General features: G+C 36.9%; 2 protein-coding genes across 5 annotated transcripts; both read right to left on the bottom strand.

Moving 5' to 3' along the window:
- Window positions 1-6,647: 6,647 nt before the first annotated feature.
- On the bottom strand, window positions 6,648-11,023 carry LOC130951255 (F-box/LRR-repeat protein At4g14096-like). Of its 4 annotated transcripts, none has more exons than XM_057879899.1 (5): window positions 10,098-11,023; window positions 9,499-9,741; window positions 9,272-9,421; window positions 8,868-9,188; window positions 6,649-7,021 (listed from the first exon to the last, which is right to left on the bottom strand). In XM_057879899.1, the coding sequence occupies exons 1-4, from the start codon at window positions 10,782-10,784 to the stop codon at window positions 8,883-8,885; spliced, it is 1,386 nt and encodes a 461-aa protein (XP_057735882.1). In that variant the 5' UTR covers window positions 10,785-11,023; the 3' UTR covers window positions 6,649-7,021; window positions 8,868-8,882. The 4 variants fall into 4 exon arrangements, with proteins under 4 accessions (XP_057735884.1, XP_057735882.1, XP_057735883.1 ...); XM_057879900.1 differs by having other exon boundaries at window positions 6,936-7,021; window positions 8,875-9,188; XM_057879898.1 differs by lacking the exon at window positions 6,649-7,021 and having other exon boundaries at window positions 8,467-9,188; window positions 10,098-10,804; window positions 10,907-10,984.
- A 4,807-nt stretch (window positions 11,024-15,830) lies between these two features.
- LOC130948880 (uncharacterized) lies at window positions 15,831-20,233 on the bottom strand. Its single transcript, XM_057877752.1, has 5 exons — window positions 20,219-20,233; window positions 19,241-19,381; window positions 19,012-19,161; window positions 18,646-18,939; window positions 15,831-18,242 (listed from the first exon to the last, which is right to left on the bottom strand). Exons 1-5 carry the CDS (start codon window positions 20,231-20,233, stop codon window positions 15,831-15,833), a joined length of 3,012 nt encoding a protein of 1,003 aa, XP_057733735.1.
- Between the last annotated feature and the right edge of the window lie 21 nt (window positions 20,234-20,254).

Here is a 20,254-nt window from a genome sequence, read left to right as displayed (position 1 = left end):
ATTAATAAAATATTAATAAAAAACAATAAATTTTATTAATTATATACAAATATTTTTTATAAAATAATATAGACAATAAAAATACTATAAAAATATAGATATATATAAAAAAAGTATAGATGATAATTTTATTTTTATAATTAACAAAACAGTTTTATTTTTATTTAAAATGAAAAGATGAAAACTCGTGTGCACATAGCGTCCCGTGTTGAATGCCCTTCTAAAGTACCTTTGCATCTTTACAAGAGATCTATACAAGCATGCTTTATAACTTGTTTCTACTTTAATAATCTTATTGATACTGTTCCGTCCTGGGTGAACCGAGGTTTGCGCAGTCCTAAGTGCTTGCTGGATTCCCGGCCGGAGCTATAAATCACCAGGGAACAGCTGCGTGGGCGGCCTCGGTACCTTGAAACACAGCGGCCGGAGCACCTGCAAAAAGGACTCCGACGCTCAAGTAAGTGTGTGAATTAAGAGATAAAGAGTAAAAGATTAGAAGCTAAATTAGAACCTGCCCATTGACGGATTCCAGGGGTTAGTTTTATAGGCGTTTCCGGCGTGGTTGTGGGCTTGGTTAGCTCCGATATTCTTGGTTGGTGCCGTTAGGGATATATCAGAAGTGTGGAGACGTGATTGAGTGTCTTGCTTAGTTTTTGGAGATAGCTTTTTGAGAGATAAAATCTGTTTGTTCTGTCTTGGTTGTTTCCGACCTTTAAGGTCGGTTAACAGCTGTACTTTATCAGCCGATTATTGTGTGGTACACGTCATAGCCCCCCAGGTCGTCTAGCGGTCCGTATAGGTCGGTAGGCGAGCTCTTGTATCTGTCATACGTGGCTAGAAATTTTGAAAAGGGTTTTACTTGCCTCTTCGTAAATCGTGTTGCTTTTACTACTTCATTATTGTCGTTTTGGTTTCCCACGTTTTGGTTAGTGGGCGTGTATTAACTTACCCACTTTGTTAGTGGGCTTGCAATAATAGTTATTTGTTTGGTTTTGGAAATTACGCTGTGTCGCCTCCATTTCTCTTATCTTTACTATGTCTTCGAGAGGTAAGCTTTTCTGGACTCTTCTTTGACTGTTTGTCTTTCTGCGTTCTTCTATGGCGGGAGAGAAATTAAAAGAAAAATTGAGAGTCGTTGAGGTTAGGGAAGATGACCCGTATCATTGGGTTCAGGATGACGTGAAGACGCGTTCTTCTTCCTTTACTAGCGTCGAATCACTTTCTGATTTGAGGGGTGCAGACTTTGTTAGGGGTGGTTCTGGTGTCGCTGTCGAATTCCTGCCTTGTTCTGGTAGCGATAGGGTCTGTGAGAGGAGAGGTGACTGGGAGTATTTCTATATGTATACCCCATGCATGGTCGAACTCGGAGTGAAGTTTCCCTTCTCTTCTTTCGAGTGTAGCGTCCTTACTCAGGTCAACTGTGCTCCGTCACAGTTGCATCCAAATTCTTGGGCGTTTCTTCGCGCCTTTCAATGTTTGATGGACTTTCTCTCCTTCCCCTGTTCTTTGTCCCTATTCTTTTCTCTTTTTCAAGCAAAGGGGGTTCATAGGGGTTTATGGGTTTGTTTTAGTAGTTTTCCGGGACGGTCCTTGTTTCTCCTGTATAAGTCTTCTTTTAAGAATTTTAAATCTCTTTTTGTCAAAGTCCGCTCGGCCGAGTCTGAGTATCCTTTCTATTTGGATGATGAGCTTAGTGAGAAATTTCCTCTTTATTGGTGTTCTGAACCGACCCAAATCCTTGAGGCTTCTGAGAGAAGTGAGGACGAGGAGTTCGTGATGAACTTCCTTGTTGAGAGTGTTGCTGCTGGGGAATGCTTATCCATTTCTGATATTTTGCGTTTACATGACTTTGGTGATAGTGAGGGTTTGAGAGCGTATATAGGTAATATTTATTGTGTTTGTGGCTGTGGTTGGGCCTTTGCCGAGCTTATCTAATTTTTTATGGCTTCTTGCAGGTGGTCGGGTTCCTCTGTTGGACCCTAACAAGCTACAATCTTTCCTAAATAAGAAAAAGGAAAAGGTGGTTGGTTCTGCTGACGATCGGAAGGATGTTGGCGAGCAAGCTTTTTCATCTGTTGCTCGTCCTGCATCTTCGTTTAAGAGGAAAAGGGATGATCCTTCTCTGGAGGTAATTTCTGAAGATGATCAAGAGGCTCTGGGAGGTGGGCTTGCGTTTGATCGGCAAAAGAAACTTCATGGCTTTATTGCTGGCTCTGGCTCACATTCCCTTTGGAGTGAGCAGTTCAACTTCACGGAGCTGTCTGAGAGGGCTTCGTAATATCCTGGAGACATGCTTATGACTCGCCGAGTTGGTTTGGAGGCGCTTGGAAAATTCGTTCAGGTATATGTTATTTTTGTTTATTGTTCTTTTGTCTTTGTGTATTGTACTTATGTTATGAATGTTTCTGTAGGTGGTTGCTAGTCGCCTGCTCTGCGTTGGTCGGACTGTTGAGCGCGTTGGGGCTGAGCAGCAGGAAGCTGTGGATAAAGTCTCTATTTCAGAGAAGTCGTACACGAGTCGGATTGCTGAGTTGGAGAAGACTGTGAAAGAAAAGGACGATGTTGCTACTAGTGCTCTGGCTAAAGCGAAGGAGGCCGAGGATGAGGTAGCTCGTTTGAGGGATCAGATTCGTTTGCTGCAGAATGAAGTTAAGGATCATGATGTGGCCAAAGGTCGGCTTACCTCCCGTGTGCAAGAGTTGGAGGAAGGTGGGATGGAAATGTTTTCCTATGGTTTTGATCGTGTAGTGAGTCAGGTTGCTCTGTTAGCCCCCGACTTTGATTGTGACAAGCTTGATATTAGGAAAATAGTTGTAGATGGAAAGTTAATTGTGGATGGTACCGTGGAGGAGCATGGTGAGAATGCTCCTCCTTGATTTGTTTATTTATAACTTTTGTTATGTTGATTGTCTGATCTTTAGACTTATTTTCTTTTGTATGGTATTTTGCCGACGTTGGGTTCGGTTTTGACAATTGTGGAACTTGGGCCGATGTTTGGCCATTTTGATGATAGTATATTTATGATTTATAGTAATGTTGTTATCGTTAGGTTATATCTTAGAAGAATTTATCATCTTTATTTGGAATTGAAGGGCGTCCGGCCTCGTTAAAACCCTCCTTAGGCAAAACCCTCTCTTTGGGAAAAAAGCTCTAAGGGGGAAAAAGAGTACCTTCATCTGCATATTGGTACAAACTAGGACATATACATCTTGAGTGAGGAGACGTTCCAGTTTCCTGGAATGGCTTTGCCTTGCAATGTTTGTAGTTGATATGCCCCCTTGCCGAGCACTTTGGTTACTCGGAAGGGGCCTTCCCAGTTTGCGGCGAGCTTGCCGTGGGCTGGAGGTCGCCTGGCTTCCTCTGTTCGCCTGAGTACTAGATCACTTTCCTTGAATGTCCTTGGTTTCACCATCCTATTGTGCTTTCTTTCCATTATTCTTTTTTGGGCCCTTTGCTTAATAGTGGCGATTTCTCTATCTTCTACGGCTAGGTCAAGCTCGGCATTTCTGGCCCTTAGGTTTTGTTGTTCGTCATATAGTTCGGTTCTTAATGTTGGAATTCCGACCTCAATAGGGATTAGTGCTTCTGAGCCGTAGACTAATTTGAAGGGTGTTTCGCCTGTGGTGCTATGCATTGTGGTGTTGTAACTCCATAGTACTTCGGGGATTAGTTCGGCCCATTCTCCTTTCGCGTTATCAAGCTTCTTTCTTATTGCCTGCAACACAACTCGGTTAGCAGCTTCGGCTTGCCCATTAGTTTGTGGGTGTTCCACCGAGCTAAAACGATGTTGGATATTAAAACTTTTTAGGAAAGATCCGAGCTTATTGTCCGTGAATTGCCTACCATTGTCCGATATTATTTCTTTTGGTATTCCAAAGCGGCATATTATATTTTTCCAAATGAAAGATCGTACCTTTTCGGCCGTTATTTTTGCTAAGGGTTGTGCTTCTATCCATTTTGAGAAGTAGTCTATGGATACCAAGAGGAATTTTACCTGTCCTGGTGCTGTTGGGAATGGGCCGAGGATATCCAGCCCCCATCTGTGGAAAGGCCAGCTTACCTCCATACTGTGCAATACCTCGGCTGGCTTTGTTGAAATCACCTCGTGCTTCTGGCATTTGTCACATGCTTTGACCTTTGCTATGCAATCTCTCTTCATGGTCGGCCAGTAGTATCCTGTTCGGATTATCTTGGCGGCGAGAGCTCGTCCTCCTATGTGGTTCCCACATACTCCTTCATGGACTTCATTCATTACTTCTCGGGCCTGGTCTTGGTTTAGGCATCTCAGTAATGGCTGTGAGAAACCTCGTCTGTATAGTTCCCCTGCTATTCTCGTGTATAAGCTTGCCTTGCGTCTGAACTGTTGAGGATGAAGCTCGTCTCTGGGTATGGTGCCTGTACAGATATATTCAAGGAAAGGTCTCCTCCAATCATGGAGGTGGTTAATGCTTTCAACAGATAACAGTTCAATGCTTGGTTTGGTGAGTGTGTGTTGTGATAATGTTGATGTTTGTGTTTCCGCCCTCGTAGCAGCGAGCTTAGATAGTATGTCTTCCCTGACATTTTGTTCTCTATGTACATGTATTATGGTGAATGAATTGAAATTTGAAATTAGATCCTTTGCTATTAGCCAGTAGTCCAAATAGCAATAGTCCAAATAAAGTTTAACAAATAAAGTTTAACAAATAAAATAAAGTAGTCATACAAGTTCATACCATACAAGTTTATTGCGATCCATGCATTATAATTTATTTCATTAGGCATTATGAATGTTGAGCATCTTGGTCCTGCGTTTGATTTAAACATGGATTATTTTCTTGATTTTATTTCAGTGGCGCAAAACCAGAGGACAAACAGATTAAATTTAAAATAGAACAATCATGTAATTAATTGTCTGTTTTTATTTTATGTGCTTTTTAGTTTCTTGTATGTAACATGCATTAGTTGCAGCATGCGAAGCAAAAGTGAATTTATAAATTTTCAGTGTACAGTTTCATTTCAATCGATTGGGTACTATTACCAATCGATTGAAATTGGCAAAACATTCAACTTCATCACCTTCCAATCGATTGGATTACATTACCAATCGATTGAATTTGGCTAAAACTTCAATGTCATCACTTTCCAATCGATTGTATTTGGCAAATCCATGTTGTTTTCGTGAATTCAATCGATTGAGTAACAACAACAATCGATTGTTTTGAGGCATTCATTCGATTGGAAAGTATAAACAATCGATTGGTATAAGCTTTTTACCATTCTACCTTACAACTTTCAATCGATTGTTTTGTGATATAGTGTAAACCAATCGATTGAGTTATCATTCAATCGATTGTTTTGAAAAACCAATCGATTGAATTTCAAGGAAACACGATTTGGAAGCCATGGACGAACGTAACGAGATCAAAGTTAATTATTTAATCAATTGGAATTATTAGGATGAATGGAGGATATAATTGGTTGTTATTTTTGTATTTTATTGTTAATAAATATAATAGATAATTGATAAAATAATAATTTATAAAATAAAAACTATTTTTATAATTAAATAAAATATATAGGGTTGATTTGTAATTAAAATTAGTTCAAAGACTACGTAGCAATTGATAAAAAAACTCTAAAAACATGTTTTCTACTTGGACCACTAAGTGGTCCAAAGGTTCCTGGACCACCGAATTCTGTGCCTGCTAAAGTTTGCTTGGGATGTGAAACAAATTCAAAAGCAAGTCTGTTAACCATCAAGTATCATAGGGATTTGCAGAATGGGTTGATCAATGGTTCCTTAAACAACAATCCTTATAAAATAAAAATACTAAAATATAAAATTATATTTGATAAATAAAATATAAATAAAAATATTATATTTAAAAATATTAAATTAATATTTTTTGTATTTATAAATATTGACAAAAAATATAATTTATTTTTTTATTAATTTTTTAAATAAAAAATAAAAATAAATTAAACTTTTATAATTTGTTCAAATCGAATCCTTTATATTATTTGTAAGATAAGAGTACAATTGTAAATTGTGATATGTGTAGAGTTGCTATTTGTCATTAAACTGCCTTAAATTAATTGCAACTTACTAAGGACAATTTTTGGCAAGTTTATTTTTCTCTATCTACTTGGTACCTTCTCTGGCAGCAAGCAAGAAAATCAAGAATAATTTTATAAAATAAATATGCTACTTAAATTAAAAGGTGATATTTTTGGTGCCGAATATTATCAGCACGAAACTCTTCGAATTGAATAACCAATTTGAAAAAAGGCTCAAAGCCAATTAGACTACTTCTGCAAGCATTCTAAACGAATTTTTGAACCAATAAAGAAATAATGAATGATTTTGATTCGCAAGCACAGCAAAAAGCTTCCATATTATGAAATCCCAATTATACCAAATTCCCTGTTATATCTTTCTATAGAAATTAAACGCATTAACATCATTCTTTTTTTCTTTTTCTTTTTTTTTTCTTTTTGTCGCGAACATCATTCTTTTCAACTAGAAAACATAGCATTGCAAAACAATCACTAAAGACTAGAGTCTTCAAACATTCCAATTGAAGAAAAACGTACTGCAAATATATATATATATATATAGTGATATGATCCTCAAATCAGATCATATTTATCTCCACCAGTGAAGAATAAAGAAACAGAAATGGCAACTGCCTAACCTAGGCTGCTATATTGTGTAACGTAATTCTTCCTTCAAGAGTTACATAAAATCAGTTGTAGTCAGGAAACTCATTTATCAAATCATGACGCCTAATATACATCTTTTAGAAGTATGCAACCTTAAGAGTAAATGGAAAAAAACAAGAAAAGGTTGAAAGAGCATCATGCATCGAAGGAATACAATATTATGTGGCAGATATCATAACTTCTATAACGGAATATGCTGTTCTAATGCAGCCCCAGCAACTAGGTATCAAACAAATTCTATAACCTCTCTGTGACATAACAGATCAGCAAGTCAAAGATTTGGTATCGCCAGAGCTGGTGCATAGTTGCCATCAACCTGATTCAACAACAGATTTATACAACAGGTTATCCATGCTCTATCAAAATGCTGATTCTTTGAAATATTATAAACATCCTAATTCCTAAAGTAGAATCAAAAGACGGAAATGCGTATTTCCAAACTATCAATGCTAACCATCATTACTAAGCAAATATTCAGACATGCTTCAACCCGGTTCGGATAAGTCCGATCCAAAATCTGCGAGTAACAAGCTACTAAAGCAATTAATATCAAGGTACTCAAGAGACGGCGTGCGTATGTCAAGATGATCAACCGTCGAATCGCAATAAGCTTCGCTCTCGAGAGTTAATCTGTTCAAGGAACAAGGCACGTGGATTTCCATTTGGATTAATGCCATCGGAATTAAAGAATACAAAGACCTTTAGAGTTTCAAGTGCAGGACAGAGGGATAAAAGCTTGTAGTGTAGAGATTATTTCCAAGTCTAAGTCTTGAGAGATGGGAACTGAAGAGATTGAAGATTATCAAAAGAAACAATAATATCACCTTTCAAGACGAGTGTGACCAGTGAGGTGCAAGAGAAAACACCGTAAGGTAACGTGTAAAAGGAGCCACTAGAGTTCCAAAGAGAGAAGTACAGTTCTTGGAGGTGAGGCCGGAAGTAACGGCGTCGATCCAAAATGAGAGGGTACGGGAGTAATTTCGCACCTCACCCTCGAGGCGGAACTTCTGGATGCGACGAACTTGAAGCTGGTGTAGAACCTCGTTGACGAAATCAACAAAGCGTTCTTCTACTTGGTCTCGTGAAAGTTCAGGAGTGTTAAAGGAGTAACCGTCAAGGTTGAGGACTTGGAGGTGCTTCCAGATGTGGCGCCACCTGCGGGAGAGGACGCTGGTGGCCATGGATGTTCTGGTTGGGAGGAAGGAGAGGATGTGGCAGAGGATCGAGTCCAGTAGGGTGCTGATGGTTGTTGATGTTTCTGGCTCCATGTTAGGTGCTGTGGAGTGTTGCCGATGACGGTGGTGGGCTGAGGAGAGAGTGACGATGGAGTCTGTGGTTGGTAACTAACTATTAACTAACTACAACGAGTTTAAGGGAAAAAAAAAAAAAAGAGTGGCTGATGCTATCTACCATTTCCGAAAGGGAAATAGTGCCATAGTGGTGTTAACAAACAAAAATTACAATTATATATCCATTGATGCTTGTATAAATCCATCGATAATTGTAATTTTTTTTTTTTTACAAGCATGCTTTTATAACTTTTTCTACTTTAATAATCTTATTGATACTAAATATTTGCAGACCAGCACTAGAAGATCCTCAAATCACATCACATTTGCCTCCAAAACTAAAAAAATCAAAGTTATGCCAAATTCAGTCTGCTATATTATGCTGAAAAATTCTACCCTCAAATAACTACCGAGATTCAACCCATCAATGGTTTTTTTTTTTTTTTCAGATCATGGCATTATTGTCTTGGTCTACAATTTATATAATTATTTTTACAGCACAAAATTATCTAACTGTAAAAGCTAAGTATGCACACTACAGTTTCATGATTTATTTTTTACAATGTAGCAACGGCTAGTAGTCTTAAGTGTAGGGTTGCTATCAATCTAGTTCTCCAAAAAGTAAAATCAATAGTTTAAGCACATTGTAAGAGCAAAGGAAATACATACATACTTCAACATTATCAAATCCAACCACCAAGAATGGAACTGTCTGTTTGCCAATTCCCTTAGATCGTACATTCATAGCAAACTATTTAGAATTTGTGACATGTATTGGAAAAAACAAATTACTGATAATTCATGTAACCATTGATGCAAAAGAAGCATATAGTTCAGGAGAGAGCCGAGAGCATAGAGCAACAAAGTCCTTACCACACACCTGATCAGTTAGTCTATTTCAACTCGGCACATACTAGAACCCATTTGTATTTCAGATAATGCCTGGGAAATTTCCCATTTTAAGTGGCCGGGGCAATAATATTTAGCATGAATTCTCATTGACTTTAAAACAAGTCCTCTTTGTAAAATATATGCAGTAAATTCATGCTCCTCTCGAGTGTTCTGATATCCTCGATATTCAACTGTGTTCAAGTGTGATACAATACACTTAGGAACGCTACGTGGCTGTCTCCAACCATTGTGTTTATGGGGATTTAAGTAATAGAAGTAAAAATTATCTTCACCATCATAGGACTGAAAACAAGGAACAAGTCAAGTCAAAAGATGCAAACAAATTGCAAATAGACAAAAAGTTGATGTTATGTGATCGATCATACCCCCAATACATAAATTTTTAGGGCTTGAAGCTTAGGACAATGGTGAAGCAAGTCTATTAGAAGTTTAGCCTTGAAATCTTCAAAATCAAGTTGCAGCTGAATCAAATTGCAAAAATCGGAAATGTCTAGAACTGGTGCAGGAAGCAAGCACTGTGTAAAAAGATAAATGGATATTAATTCAACACATAACCGAAACCATAAATTTATCGTTTTGTTAAGCAAATTACCTGGATTGTTGAAACTTTCAGCCACAAGAATTTTGTTTTGCAAAGTGCCCCGAGGAGCTTAGGAACCCAAGTAACATTCCTAGGCTTAGGCCAAATGTCTAGACACGCTTTCTTGATGTTGGTATAATCACAAACCAAAATCCGTTTGTAATCACAGCGTAATGCGAGATGTAGGTATTCAAGAGATGGAGTGTCTAACTGAAGACGCTCAAGTGTCACAACTTCGGAATAGTGATATCGCTCCTGCAAAACGTTAGCAAGTTAAAAATCAGAGGCTAAGTCATGTGATAAGGCCATATCACATCAATAATAATAGAGTGAATATCCTATCTGGTCGTGACAATTATCTAGAAAAGACAAGGAGGTTCTTGAAAAAAAAATATATTTAATCCACTCTTGATTTTTGTTTTTTGAGATAGATTAGCTCCTGTGCCAAAAAATAAAAAAGATTTACCTTTTTTTGACACACGACTAATCAGTCCCGTAAAAATAAAGTTCAAAAACCGAATTAATATTTTTTTTTTGTCAAAAGATCTCATTGTCTTTTAAAGTAATTGGTCAGATTTTTCTCATAATAATAATAAGTTAATAACAGCCACCTCAAAGGTTAAACTCTTCAAGGTACGAGGCATGTGAATTGCTTCAAGATCGAAATCAGCCTCACGAGTCGTGAACTTAATTAAAGTGACCCGAAGAGTTTCAAGAGCCGGGCAGCCAGAAAGAAAGACATCGATGTTCAGATAGTCGATATGCAGCTCTAGATTCTTGAGGGATGGCAAAAACATCTTACCATCCAGATTCACATCGTCAAAAATAATATTAATATTACCGTCCAAAACGAGCGACACGAGCGAAGTGCTATAGATATACTCAAAAGGCAAGGTGTAAGTCATCCTATCGGTCCTCGTAGAAAAATACAGTTCCCGAACTCTGTCACTGACAGAACCAATCCACTCAAAAAGTCTTCTATACCCATAGGCATCCGCCCGGCAAGAGAGTCGGACCTTACTGAGAGGGTTGAAACCCGACACAACCTTTTCGAGAAAATTAATAAAGCACTCTTCTGCTTCCTCATCTGAACGGTCATGGGTGTAAAGGAAATCATCGTTGAGGTCCAACACTTGGACTTTCTCCCAGAGGTAGCGCCACCTGCGAGAGAGCACGCTGGTGGCCATGGACGTTCTGGTTGGAAGGAATGAGAGGATGTGGCACAGGATTTCATCCGGCAGCCTGCTGATAACGTCCCTATCAACTGCTGCTTTCCTTTGCTTCCGCCGTTTCCCCATTTTGACAGCAGAGGAGGTGGCTAGGAATTGTGGGATACAACAAGTGTGTCAAACAATTTCTTTTGACAAAAAAAATGGGATAAATAAAAACAAGCTCAATATTTCAGTAGAGTTTCCAAAACCTGCACAGAATACGGGTTTGGGAGGCAAACCGCGAATCTGAACCGTGTCTCCCTCAATCTGTAAGATTGTAAAAGTATTTATTGATAAAATTGTGAAAGAATAAAAAGGGATGAAGAAATTTGTATCGATGATTGATTGATTGAATTATGAAGGTAAAATTAAATATATATAGGGCTTGTTTGGGTGAGTTTTTAAGAAAAGATCGTTTTTTTTAGTTATCTTTTTTTAAAAGATCTTATAGAGAAGTAAAAGTAATTTTATGTTTGGATATCTCATGGAAAAAGGTCTTTTTATTTATCAATTATGTTTGGCTATAACAATATAAAAGTATTTTTTTGTTTATTTATTACATGAAAAATATCTTTTTTTTAAGAAAAAAAGATCTTTTAAAAAAAGATGTAAATTACAGCTTCTCAAAAAAGATCTTATTTTGATTTTACTAGTGCTTTTATTTTTACTACTAAAAATTTGCCAAACATGTTAAAAAATAAAAAAAAATCTTTTTTCATTGAAAAAAGATTTTTTTTAATAAAATAATAGCGCCCAAACATGCAAATAGAATATTATTTACAAAAGATAAAAATAAAAATAAAATAAGATAAGATGAGAAGATAAGATAAGATAATAAAGATTAAAATTATAATTGAATTTATGTATTTTGTTTGATTGAATTTGTGAGTTACGATATTTTTTTATTGTTGTAATTGGCTATCAAACAGGTGACATTCCTGGTGCATAACGATAAAATTATTCAAAGTCGGACACGATGTTGGACGCCACAAAAAAAACTTTAGGAACTATTTTGATTTTCGAAATCACAGAAATATCCTTATCAAGTGTAATCAGAAAAGTTAATAATTTTAATTGATAAAAATTTAGTCAAATTAGTCAAATTATTTAACTATTTTTAACTATCAACTTTATCTAATATTAACTATACCTAAATTTTTACCACCATTTATAAATACAAAACTCTTCAAATTGAATAATCAATTTGGGAAAAATTGAATGTTCTCTTTAAAGGCTCTTTTATTAAATCAGTTGTGTTGCATTCTTTATTAATTAAATAAATGTTAACTCTTCCTTTATTATATTTTATATTAATAACTCAGATTTATAATTTAAAATTTAGAATTTAAAGCTTAACATTTACGATTCAAAATTTTGAAGTTTAAAATTTATTGTTCAAAGTATAGAATTTAGAATTTAAACTTTAAAATTCAAGTTGAGCGACATTGGCAAATTTTCCCTAGTCTTTCATCCAAAAAAAATTTCCCCAAGTCTCAAAGGCAATTAGCCTATAGGTTGAAGTGCCTACTTTTGCAAGCCCCAAGAGATCATACAAGACAATACAAGTTTAGACAGCTTTTCCCATAGAAGAAATCAAGAAAGAAACAAGGAAATACGTACATACTTCAACTGTTCAACATCATCAAATCCAACCACCAAGAATGAAACTGGTTCTGTTTGCCAATCCCCTTAGATCATACATTCCTACCAAACTATTTAGAATTTGTGACAGGTATTAGAAAAAACAAATAACTGACAAATCCATGTAAATATTGTTGCAAAAGAAGCATATAGTTCCGTATACATAAATAAATGCAGCTTTGATACAGTCAACCCGCAGAGAGGCGAGAGCATAGAGCAACAAAGTCCTTACCACAGGTAAATGCTGATCAGTTAGGCTACTTCAAGTCGGCACATGCTAGAGCTCCTTTGTATTTCAGATAATGCCTCGTAAACTAGTTGTTTTAAGTGTTGGTGATCATAATATTTAGCATGAATTCTCATTGTCTTTAAAACAAGTTCTCTTTGTAAAATATATACAGTAAATTTATGCTTCTATGGAGTGTTTAGATATCCTCGATATTCAACAGTGTTCAAGTGTGATACAATACAGTTAGGAACGCTAAGTGGCTGTGTCCAACCATTGCGTTTATGGAAGTTTAGGAAAGACCCGAACCCTCGAGGCGGAACTTCTGGATGCGACGAACTTGAACCTGGTGTAGAACCTCGTTGACGAAATCAACAAAGTGTTCTTCTACTTGGTCTCGTGAAAGTTCAGGGGTGTTAAAGGAGTAACCGTCAAGGTTGAGGACATGGAGGTGCTTCCAGAGGTGGCGCCACCTGCGGGAGAGGACGCTGGTGGCCATGGATGTTCTGGTTGGGAGGAAGGAGAGGATGTTGTTGAGGATCGAGTCCGGTAGGGTGCTGATGGTTGTTGATGTTTCTGAGTTGTCGTTCTTCTGGCTCCATGTTAGTAGGGGTGGCAACACTACCCGAACCCGCGGGTACCCACCCCGCCTCTACCCGTTCGGGGCGGGTAATTACTCGCACCCGCACCGGGGCGGGTTTTAGCGGGGCGGGTTCTTGGGCGGGGCGGGGCGGAGTCGGGTTTAGGTTAAACCCGCCCCTACCCGCCCCGGTATATATAATAAATATATAAATATATATTTTTAATATATAATATATGTAATATATATAAAATAATTAGTAAAATGATTAATAAGATTGTATTATATTTAAATTTTTACTTTAATTTATGTTATGAATGTAAATAATGGTTATATAATTTTTAAAATTTTATTTTATTTTTAGATTTAATAATTATTGGGGCGGGTAGGGGCGGGGCGGGTTAGGGTTTAACATTTTACTACCCGCGGGTAGAAGCGGGGCGGATTCGATGCAGGTTTTTGTTGAGCGGGGCGGGGTCGGGTAGAGCAAAAACCCGCCCCTACCCGCCCCGTTGCCACCCCTACATGTTAGGTGCTGTTGAGTGTCGCTGATGACGGCGGTGGGCTGAGGGGAGAGTGACGATGGAGTGTGTGGTTGGTAAACTAACTAACTACAAAGAGTTGCAGGTGAAGCTATCTCAACTGATTAAACCATATGTTGCAGATGGAGTGTGTTTTTATTTGATTGGTGGTTGTTCATATTGTTTAATAAAGTCATCCCCTATAGCATTTCCCTATGCTATATCCAGATAGATTGAAAGTTGTCTAATCCAATTGAAAAAAAAAAAAACTACAACGAGTTTAGTGGTGTTAAAAAAAAAAACAACGAAAATTATAATTATATCCATGAATAAAAGACAATTAGAATGACATATTAAGGAAAAAAAAATGATTTTACAAGAGAGAAATGCTAAGAACAAATCTTTTTCATTAATATTAGTCCACCTTTTAAACTAAACTTTTATTTTTAACTATTAAAATTTAAGATTTAGAAATTAAAACTCATGATTTAATACTTGACATTTAGAATATTAATAAAATATTAATAAAAAATAATACATTTTATTAATCGTGTAAGATTGTTTTTTATAAAATAATATAGACAATAAAAATACTATAAAAATATAGATATATGAAAAAAAGTGTATATACATTTATATTAATTTTGATTATATTATAATAATTTTATTTTTATCTAAAATGAAAAGATGAACACTCACGTGCAGTTGTTTTCGTGTAAAACTGATAATTAAGAGTCGGTAGATAATTATTTAGTCAAATATATCAAATTATCTAATTGTTCTCAATTAATAGCTTTACATGAAGACAAATAGATGTGAATTTTCACCAAACAAAAATACTTTTGCAGTTATCGCCTCGTGTCTAATGCCTTTTGAATTTTCACCAAATATAAATACTTTTACATATAAAATTCTATGAAAAACCGTATTTAATGAAAGTCGTCATCGATAGTCCGCAAGTATGATGGTTTTAATGATGTTCCTGCTCGTGTTTCGTATGTATCTTACCGGTAGTTCTTATAGTAGATATATCAAGTTATCACTGTAAACCTCAAGATATTATTACAGCGAAAGATGCACAAAAATTGTCTTGTCAGAAGTATCTTTGTAACAAACAAGTTCTACCACCTGACTTAGTTTAGCTGAGGACAAGACAGCATATGGCTCAAACCAAAGGAGTTGCAAATGAATCCGCGAGTTCCCCAATCATTGATGCTTCTAACTAAGCCTATGTTACAGGCTCTTTACGCATACTTTGATGGGCTTACCCGATCAGTTGTTCTGGTCTAGGAACATAATATCAAAATAATATTACTAGAAATAAATGAGATAGTATCTCCGTTTATTCATCAAAAAAGGCATGATAGGCTTCGCTTCTACGACAGCCTCTCCCGCCACTGTTGCAAAGACTGAGTGAGAACAGTAAGAGGGCTTAGTGGGTGGGAAAGGAAAAGAATCCTGTCTCGCAGCTCTCTTGAGAAGGATTTACTTTCTAATTTTTTTAGTGTAACATTGACTACTAAGATGTTTCAGTTGATTAGGTTGTCTATCGTCTGTCCGTGGATTCAATTGAGTGTAAATCAATGTTTAATTTGCATCAATTACCTGGCTATCAATATAATGATTTATTGAGTGTAAATCAATGTTATGCCTTTTTCAGTGATTGAAACCTTCCCTTTCGAACCCAGATTTGGATGCTCAAGTAGAATTTGGAACATTCCAATACGAACTTCGGTAGCTTTGCATCTTTACAAGGGATTTATACAAGCATGCTTTTATAACTTTTTTCTACTTTAATAATCTTATGGATACTAAATGTTTGCAGACCAGCATCAGAAGATCCTCAAATCACATCACATTTGCCTCCAACAACTAAAAATCAAAGCTATGCCAAATTCAGTCTGCTATATTATGCTGAAATATTCTACCCTCAAATAACTACCGAGATTCAACCCATCAATATTTTTCATTTTCAGATCATGGCATTATTGTCTTGGTCAATAATTTATATAATTATTTTTACAGCACAAACTTTTTTTTTTTGAAAGCAAGAAGCTCAACACAATAGAAGTGGAGCAAGTAGAGTGTCACAACTAACATGAACTAAACAAAAATAAACAGCGCAAAAATACAAATCCGTCCCCATGTCATCTCCGGCATAGCCATCAACAACTGAAGGGATCCCCACCACTCCACTCGTTAGTACTATTTGAAGACATGTTGATAATTTCTTCAACTCCTTTGCTTGTTTGCTGAAAAATTCGTCTATTTCTTTCCATCCATAAGTTCCAGACGATTGCGCAGAAGCACCTCAACCGGTGGTTACGCTCTTCCTTTCTCCTCGGTTCTTCTGTCCAGCTAAGAAAGTGTTCTTTCACCGATCCCGGGTAAGACCAACGTCGGCCAAAGGCTAAGATCCAAGCACTCCATACCTGCCAGGCGAATACACACCCTAAAAACAAGTGATGTACATCCTCCACCTCGTTGTTACAAATAACACAAGTAACATCCTCTGGACTGATGATTCCAAACCGGCTCAACCTGTCCTTTGTATTCACTCTTCCTATCAGAACAAACCAGACAAACAGCTCCACTCTAGGCGGGACCAACCCCTTCCAGACAGTTCTGGCAAAGCTGTAACTAGTTACCTCTGCTGGTATCAGTTCCTCCTGCATCACCTGCACAAATGAGTTAGTTGTAAAAACACCTCGCCTATCATATTTCCACACCACTCTATCCTCTCTGTTATGAACTAATTTCACAGGTCTCAAAATCTCATGCAACGCACTCAGGAGTTCCAACTCCCATTGGAAGAGCTCTCGCCTCCATTGGAAGTTCCAAATCCACTCAATCCCATCCCAAAACCCACAGTTGCTTATAAAGGATTCACACTGGTTTGAAATAGAGAAAAGCCTCGGGAAGCGGTTCTTCAGAGGTCCACCAAGCACCCATGCATCCTCCCAAAATCGTGTCCTACATCCATCTCCAACCTCCATGGATAGGCCTGTGATCATCTTATCCCTTAAATGTTGGTTCCTGATATGTAACTGGCAAATATCCTTCCATGGTCCTCCTCTAGTAGGCGGGTTCTGAGTCAACAGAGGCTCATTTGGGTTTAGGTTATGACAAGAAACTACAACCTTTTTCCATAGTGGGCAATCCTCCTTAGCAAAACGCCACCACCACTTAAACAACAGCGCTGTGTTGCGAACCACAGCATCTCCAACTCCCAGCCCACCTAACTTCTTCGGTGCCTGTACCACTTCCCACCTTACTAATGCCATACCAGTCCTACCCTCTTCTGAGCTCCACAGGAATCTTCTCTGCAATGAAATCAGTTTCTCAGCAACAGCTTTCGGCATCTTGAACAAGCTCAAATAGTACACTGGCAGACTGTTCAACACAGATTTGATAAGAACCAACTTCCCAGCTTTGTTTAGCACCTTGGCCTTCCACAGGCTGAGTTTCTCCTCCACCTTATCTATGATAGGCTTCCATGTCTTCACCAACCTCGGATTAGCTCCTAGAGATATTCCAAGGTATTTGACTGGGAGGGCATCCCCCTTACACCCCAGTAGATTACACATACGATCGACCCATTGCTCCTCACAATTAATTGGAATCAAACTAGACTTATCAAAATTGATAGTCAGGCCTGACATCAACTCGAAAACTCTCAGAAGCCTCTTGTAATTCTTTATGGTCTCCTCTTCTGGTGGGCAAAAGAGAATAGTGTCATCAGCAAACTGAAGATGTGACAATGCTACACTATCTCTACCAACCAGTAACGGTGATATACGACCATTTCTGACTGCCTCTCCAATCATTCGATGCAATACATCCACCACCAGTACAAACAGGAACGGAGATAGTGGGTCCCCTTGTCTCAACCCTCTTTCCATGTTGAAAGGCTTAGATGGCGATCCATTTATCAGTACCGACATAGACGCAGTGGCTACACACTCCATCACCCATGCTCTCCATGTATGCCCAAAACCCATCTTCTGCAGAACAATGTTTACAAAGCTCCACTTAACCCTGTCATATGCTTTTTGGAAGTCAAGCTTAATTAGGGCAGCCTCTTTTTTCCTCAGTTTAAGCCAACTGACTGTTTCACACGCAATAAGCGCCCCATCATGGATTTTCCTTCCCTGTACAAACGCACTCTGGGTCTCTCCTACCAATGCTGGCATCACTGACCTCATCCTCCTAACTAGCACCTTTGAGATAACCTTATACACACACCCCACCATACTGATAGGTCGCAAGTCTTTAATCTCCTTCGCACCTATGAATTTAGGTGCCAACGCCACCCAAGTGATATTGGCATCCTTCGGCAACCTGGCCGTCTGGAAAAACCCCAACACTGCAGCTGTGAATTCAGGGCCAATCTCATCCCAACATCGCTTGATGAAGTTCATGTTGTATCCGTCACACCCTGGCGCTTTGGAGGACTCACAGTCCCAGACGGCCTCTCTGATTTCCTCTGGCGACGGTATCACTTCCAGAGCCCTAGCATCCTCCTCACCTATTCGAACCACCAGGCCATCCCTGAACCCCATCATAGGAGAGTCTTCCTGATGGTGTAAGCTAAGTACAACATCATATGCACAGTACAGTTTTATGATTTATTTTTTACAATGTAGCAACGGCTAGTAGTCTTAAGTGTAGAGCTGCTATCAATCTAGTTCTCCAAAAAGTAAAATCAATAGTTTATGCACATTGTAAGAGCAAAGAAAATACATACATACTTCAACATTATCAATTCCAACCACCAAGAATGGAACTGTCTGTTTGCCAATTCCCTTAGATCATACATTCATAGCAAACTATTTAGAATTTGTGACAGGTATTGGAAAAAACAAATTACTGATAATTCATGTAACCATTGATGCAAAAGAAGCATATAGTTCAGCAGAGAGCCGAGAGCATACAACAACAAAATCCTTACTACAGGTGAATGCTGATCAGTTAGTGTACTTCAAGTCGGCACATGCTAGAGACCCTTTGGATTTCAGATAATGCCTTGTAAATTCCACATTCTAAGCGTAGGTTATGTTTAGCATGAATTCTCATTGTCTTTAAAACAAGTCCTCTTTGTAAAATATATGCAGTAAATTCATGCTCCTCTGGAGTGTTTAGATATCCTCGATATTCAACAGTGTTCAAATGTGATACAATACAGTTAGGAGCGCTGAGTGGCTGTGTCCAACCATTGCATTTATGGGAGTTTAGGTAAGACCCGCACAAATCAACATCATCAGCATCAATGAACTGAAACCAAGGAACAAGTCAAGTCAAAGGATGCAAATAGACAAAAAGTTGAAGTGATGGAATCAATCATACCTCAGATATATAAATTTTTAGAGCTTGAAGCTTAGGACAATTGTGAAGCAAGTCTATTAGAAGCCTACTCTTGAAACTATAAAAATCAAGTTGCAGCTGAATCAAATTGCAAAAGTCGGGAAGGTCTAGAACTGGTGCACGAATCAAGCACTGCGTGTAAAAGATCATTGGATATTAATTTCAACACATGACTAAAACCATAAATTCATAGTTTTGTTAAGCAAATCACCTCGATTGTTGAATCTTGCAGCCACAAGAACTTTGTTTTGCAAAGTGCCCGGAGGAGCTTAAGAACCCAAGCAACATGCCTAGGCTTAGGAAAAATATCTAGACATGCTTTGTTGATTTTGGGATAATCACAAACCAAAATCTGTTTGTAACAACCCCGTAATCTGAGACGTAGGTATTCAAGAGATGGGAGTGTTTACCTCAAGAAGCTAAGCTACTAATACTAAATGAAATAATTAAAATATATAACCTTTAATGAAATAATTAAATACTAATTGAAATAATTCTATTTTTTATTTCTTTAATTGAATTTTAACATACTTAAAATTTTAATTAATCTATATTATTCTTATATTGATAAATCTTTATCAATCTATAATCTTATGATCATATATATTATTAATAGATTAATAATATTATTGATACTTTAAATTTATTGAGTTTATAAATGGTCTCCATCATATATTAATTATATTTTAATTATTTCATTTAGTATTAGTAGTTTACTCATAGTGTATTTTAGTATAAAGATATCAAATAGAATTATTAATTTAGTTTAAAGAGATAAAAAATTAAATTTGTTATTACTCAAAAATATTTTACTATATATCAAGTAATGTGTTCATTAGTTTTCACTTTATTGTGAAAAATTATCTAGATCATAATACTAATAGTATATCATAGGGTTATTATTATTAATGTATTAACTGAATTTTAATGTTTATTATTTATGTATTTAAAAATTATATTTGAGAATGGTTTATTTAGTTTTATAATAAATTATATTTTTAAATTTGAATAATTTATTAATTAGTTTGTACTTATTATACCATATATTTAATAATTTATTGAAAAAAGAATATTAATATAATAAATAAAAAAATAATCTAAAAAAATATTGTTTAAAAACTTATAAGGACAAATAAACTCCTGACCAATTTAAATTTAGAGATAATTAGACCCCTCTCCATTTCTAAACCTGACACGTCAGCATTTTCCGTTCAGAGTTGACGGA

The sequence above is a fragment of the Arachis stenosperma genome, chromosome 9, assembly GCF_014773155.1.
Source record: "Arachis stenosperma cultivar V10309 chromosome 9, arast.V10309.gnm1.PFL2, whole genome shotgun sequence".
In the NCBI taxonomy this organism is placed as follows: domain Eukaryota; kingdom Viridiplantae; phylum Streptophyta; class Magnoliopsida; order Fabales; family Fabaceae; genus Arachis; species Arachis stenosperma.
Note: the sequence above shows the minus strand (reverse complement) of the source record. Positions and strands in the feature narration are given on the sequence as shown.

Excerpts from the sequence above, each read along its gene's own strand:
- LOC130951255 (XM_057879899.1), bottom strand. The coding sequence starts at position 10,784 with ATGGGGAAACGGCGGAAGCAAAGGAAAGCAGCAGTTGATAGGGACGTT. Across the intron at positions 9,742-10,097 it reads TGAAGAGTTTAACCTTTGAG|GAGCGATATCACTATTCCGA; the intron begins GTGGCTGTTATT and ends AACGTTTTGCAG. Across the intron at positions 9,422-9,498 it reads TGAAAGTTTCAACAATCCAG|TGCTTGCTTCCTGCACCAGT; the intron begins GTAATTTGCTTA and ends CTTTTTACACAG.
- LOC130948880 (XM_057877752.1), bottom strand. Across the intron at positions 19,162-19,240 it reads TGCAAGATTCAACAATCGAG|TGCTTGATTCGTGCACCAGT; the intron begins GTGATTTGCTTA and ends TTTTACACGCAG. Across the intron at positions 18,940-19,011 it reads TAAAAATTTATATATCTGAG|TTCATTGATGCTGATGATGT; the intron begins GTATGATTGATT and ends CCTTGGTTTCAG.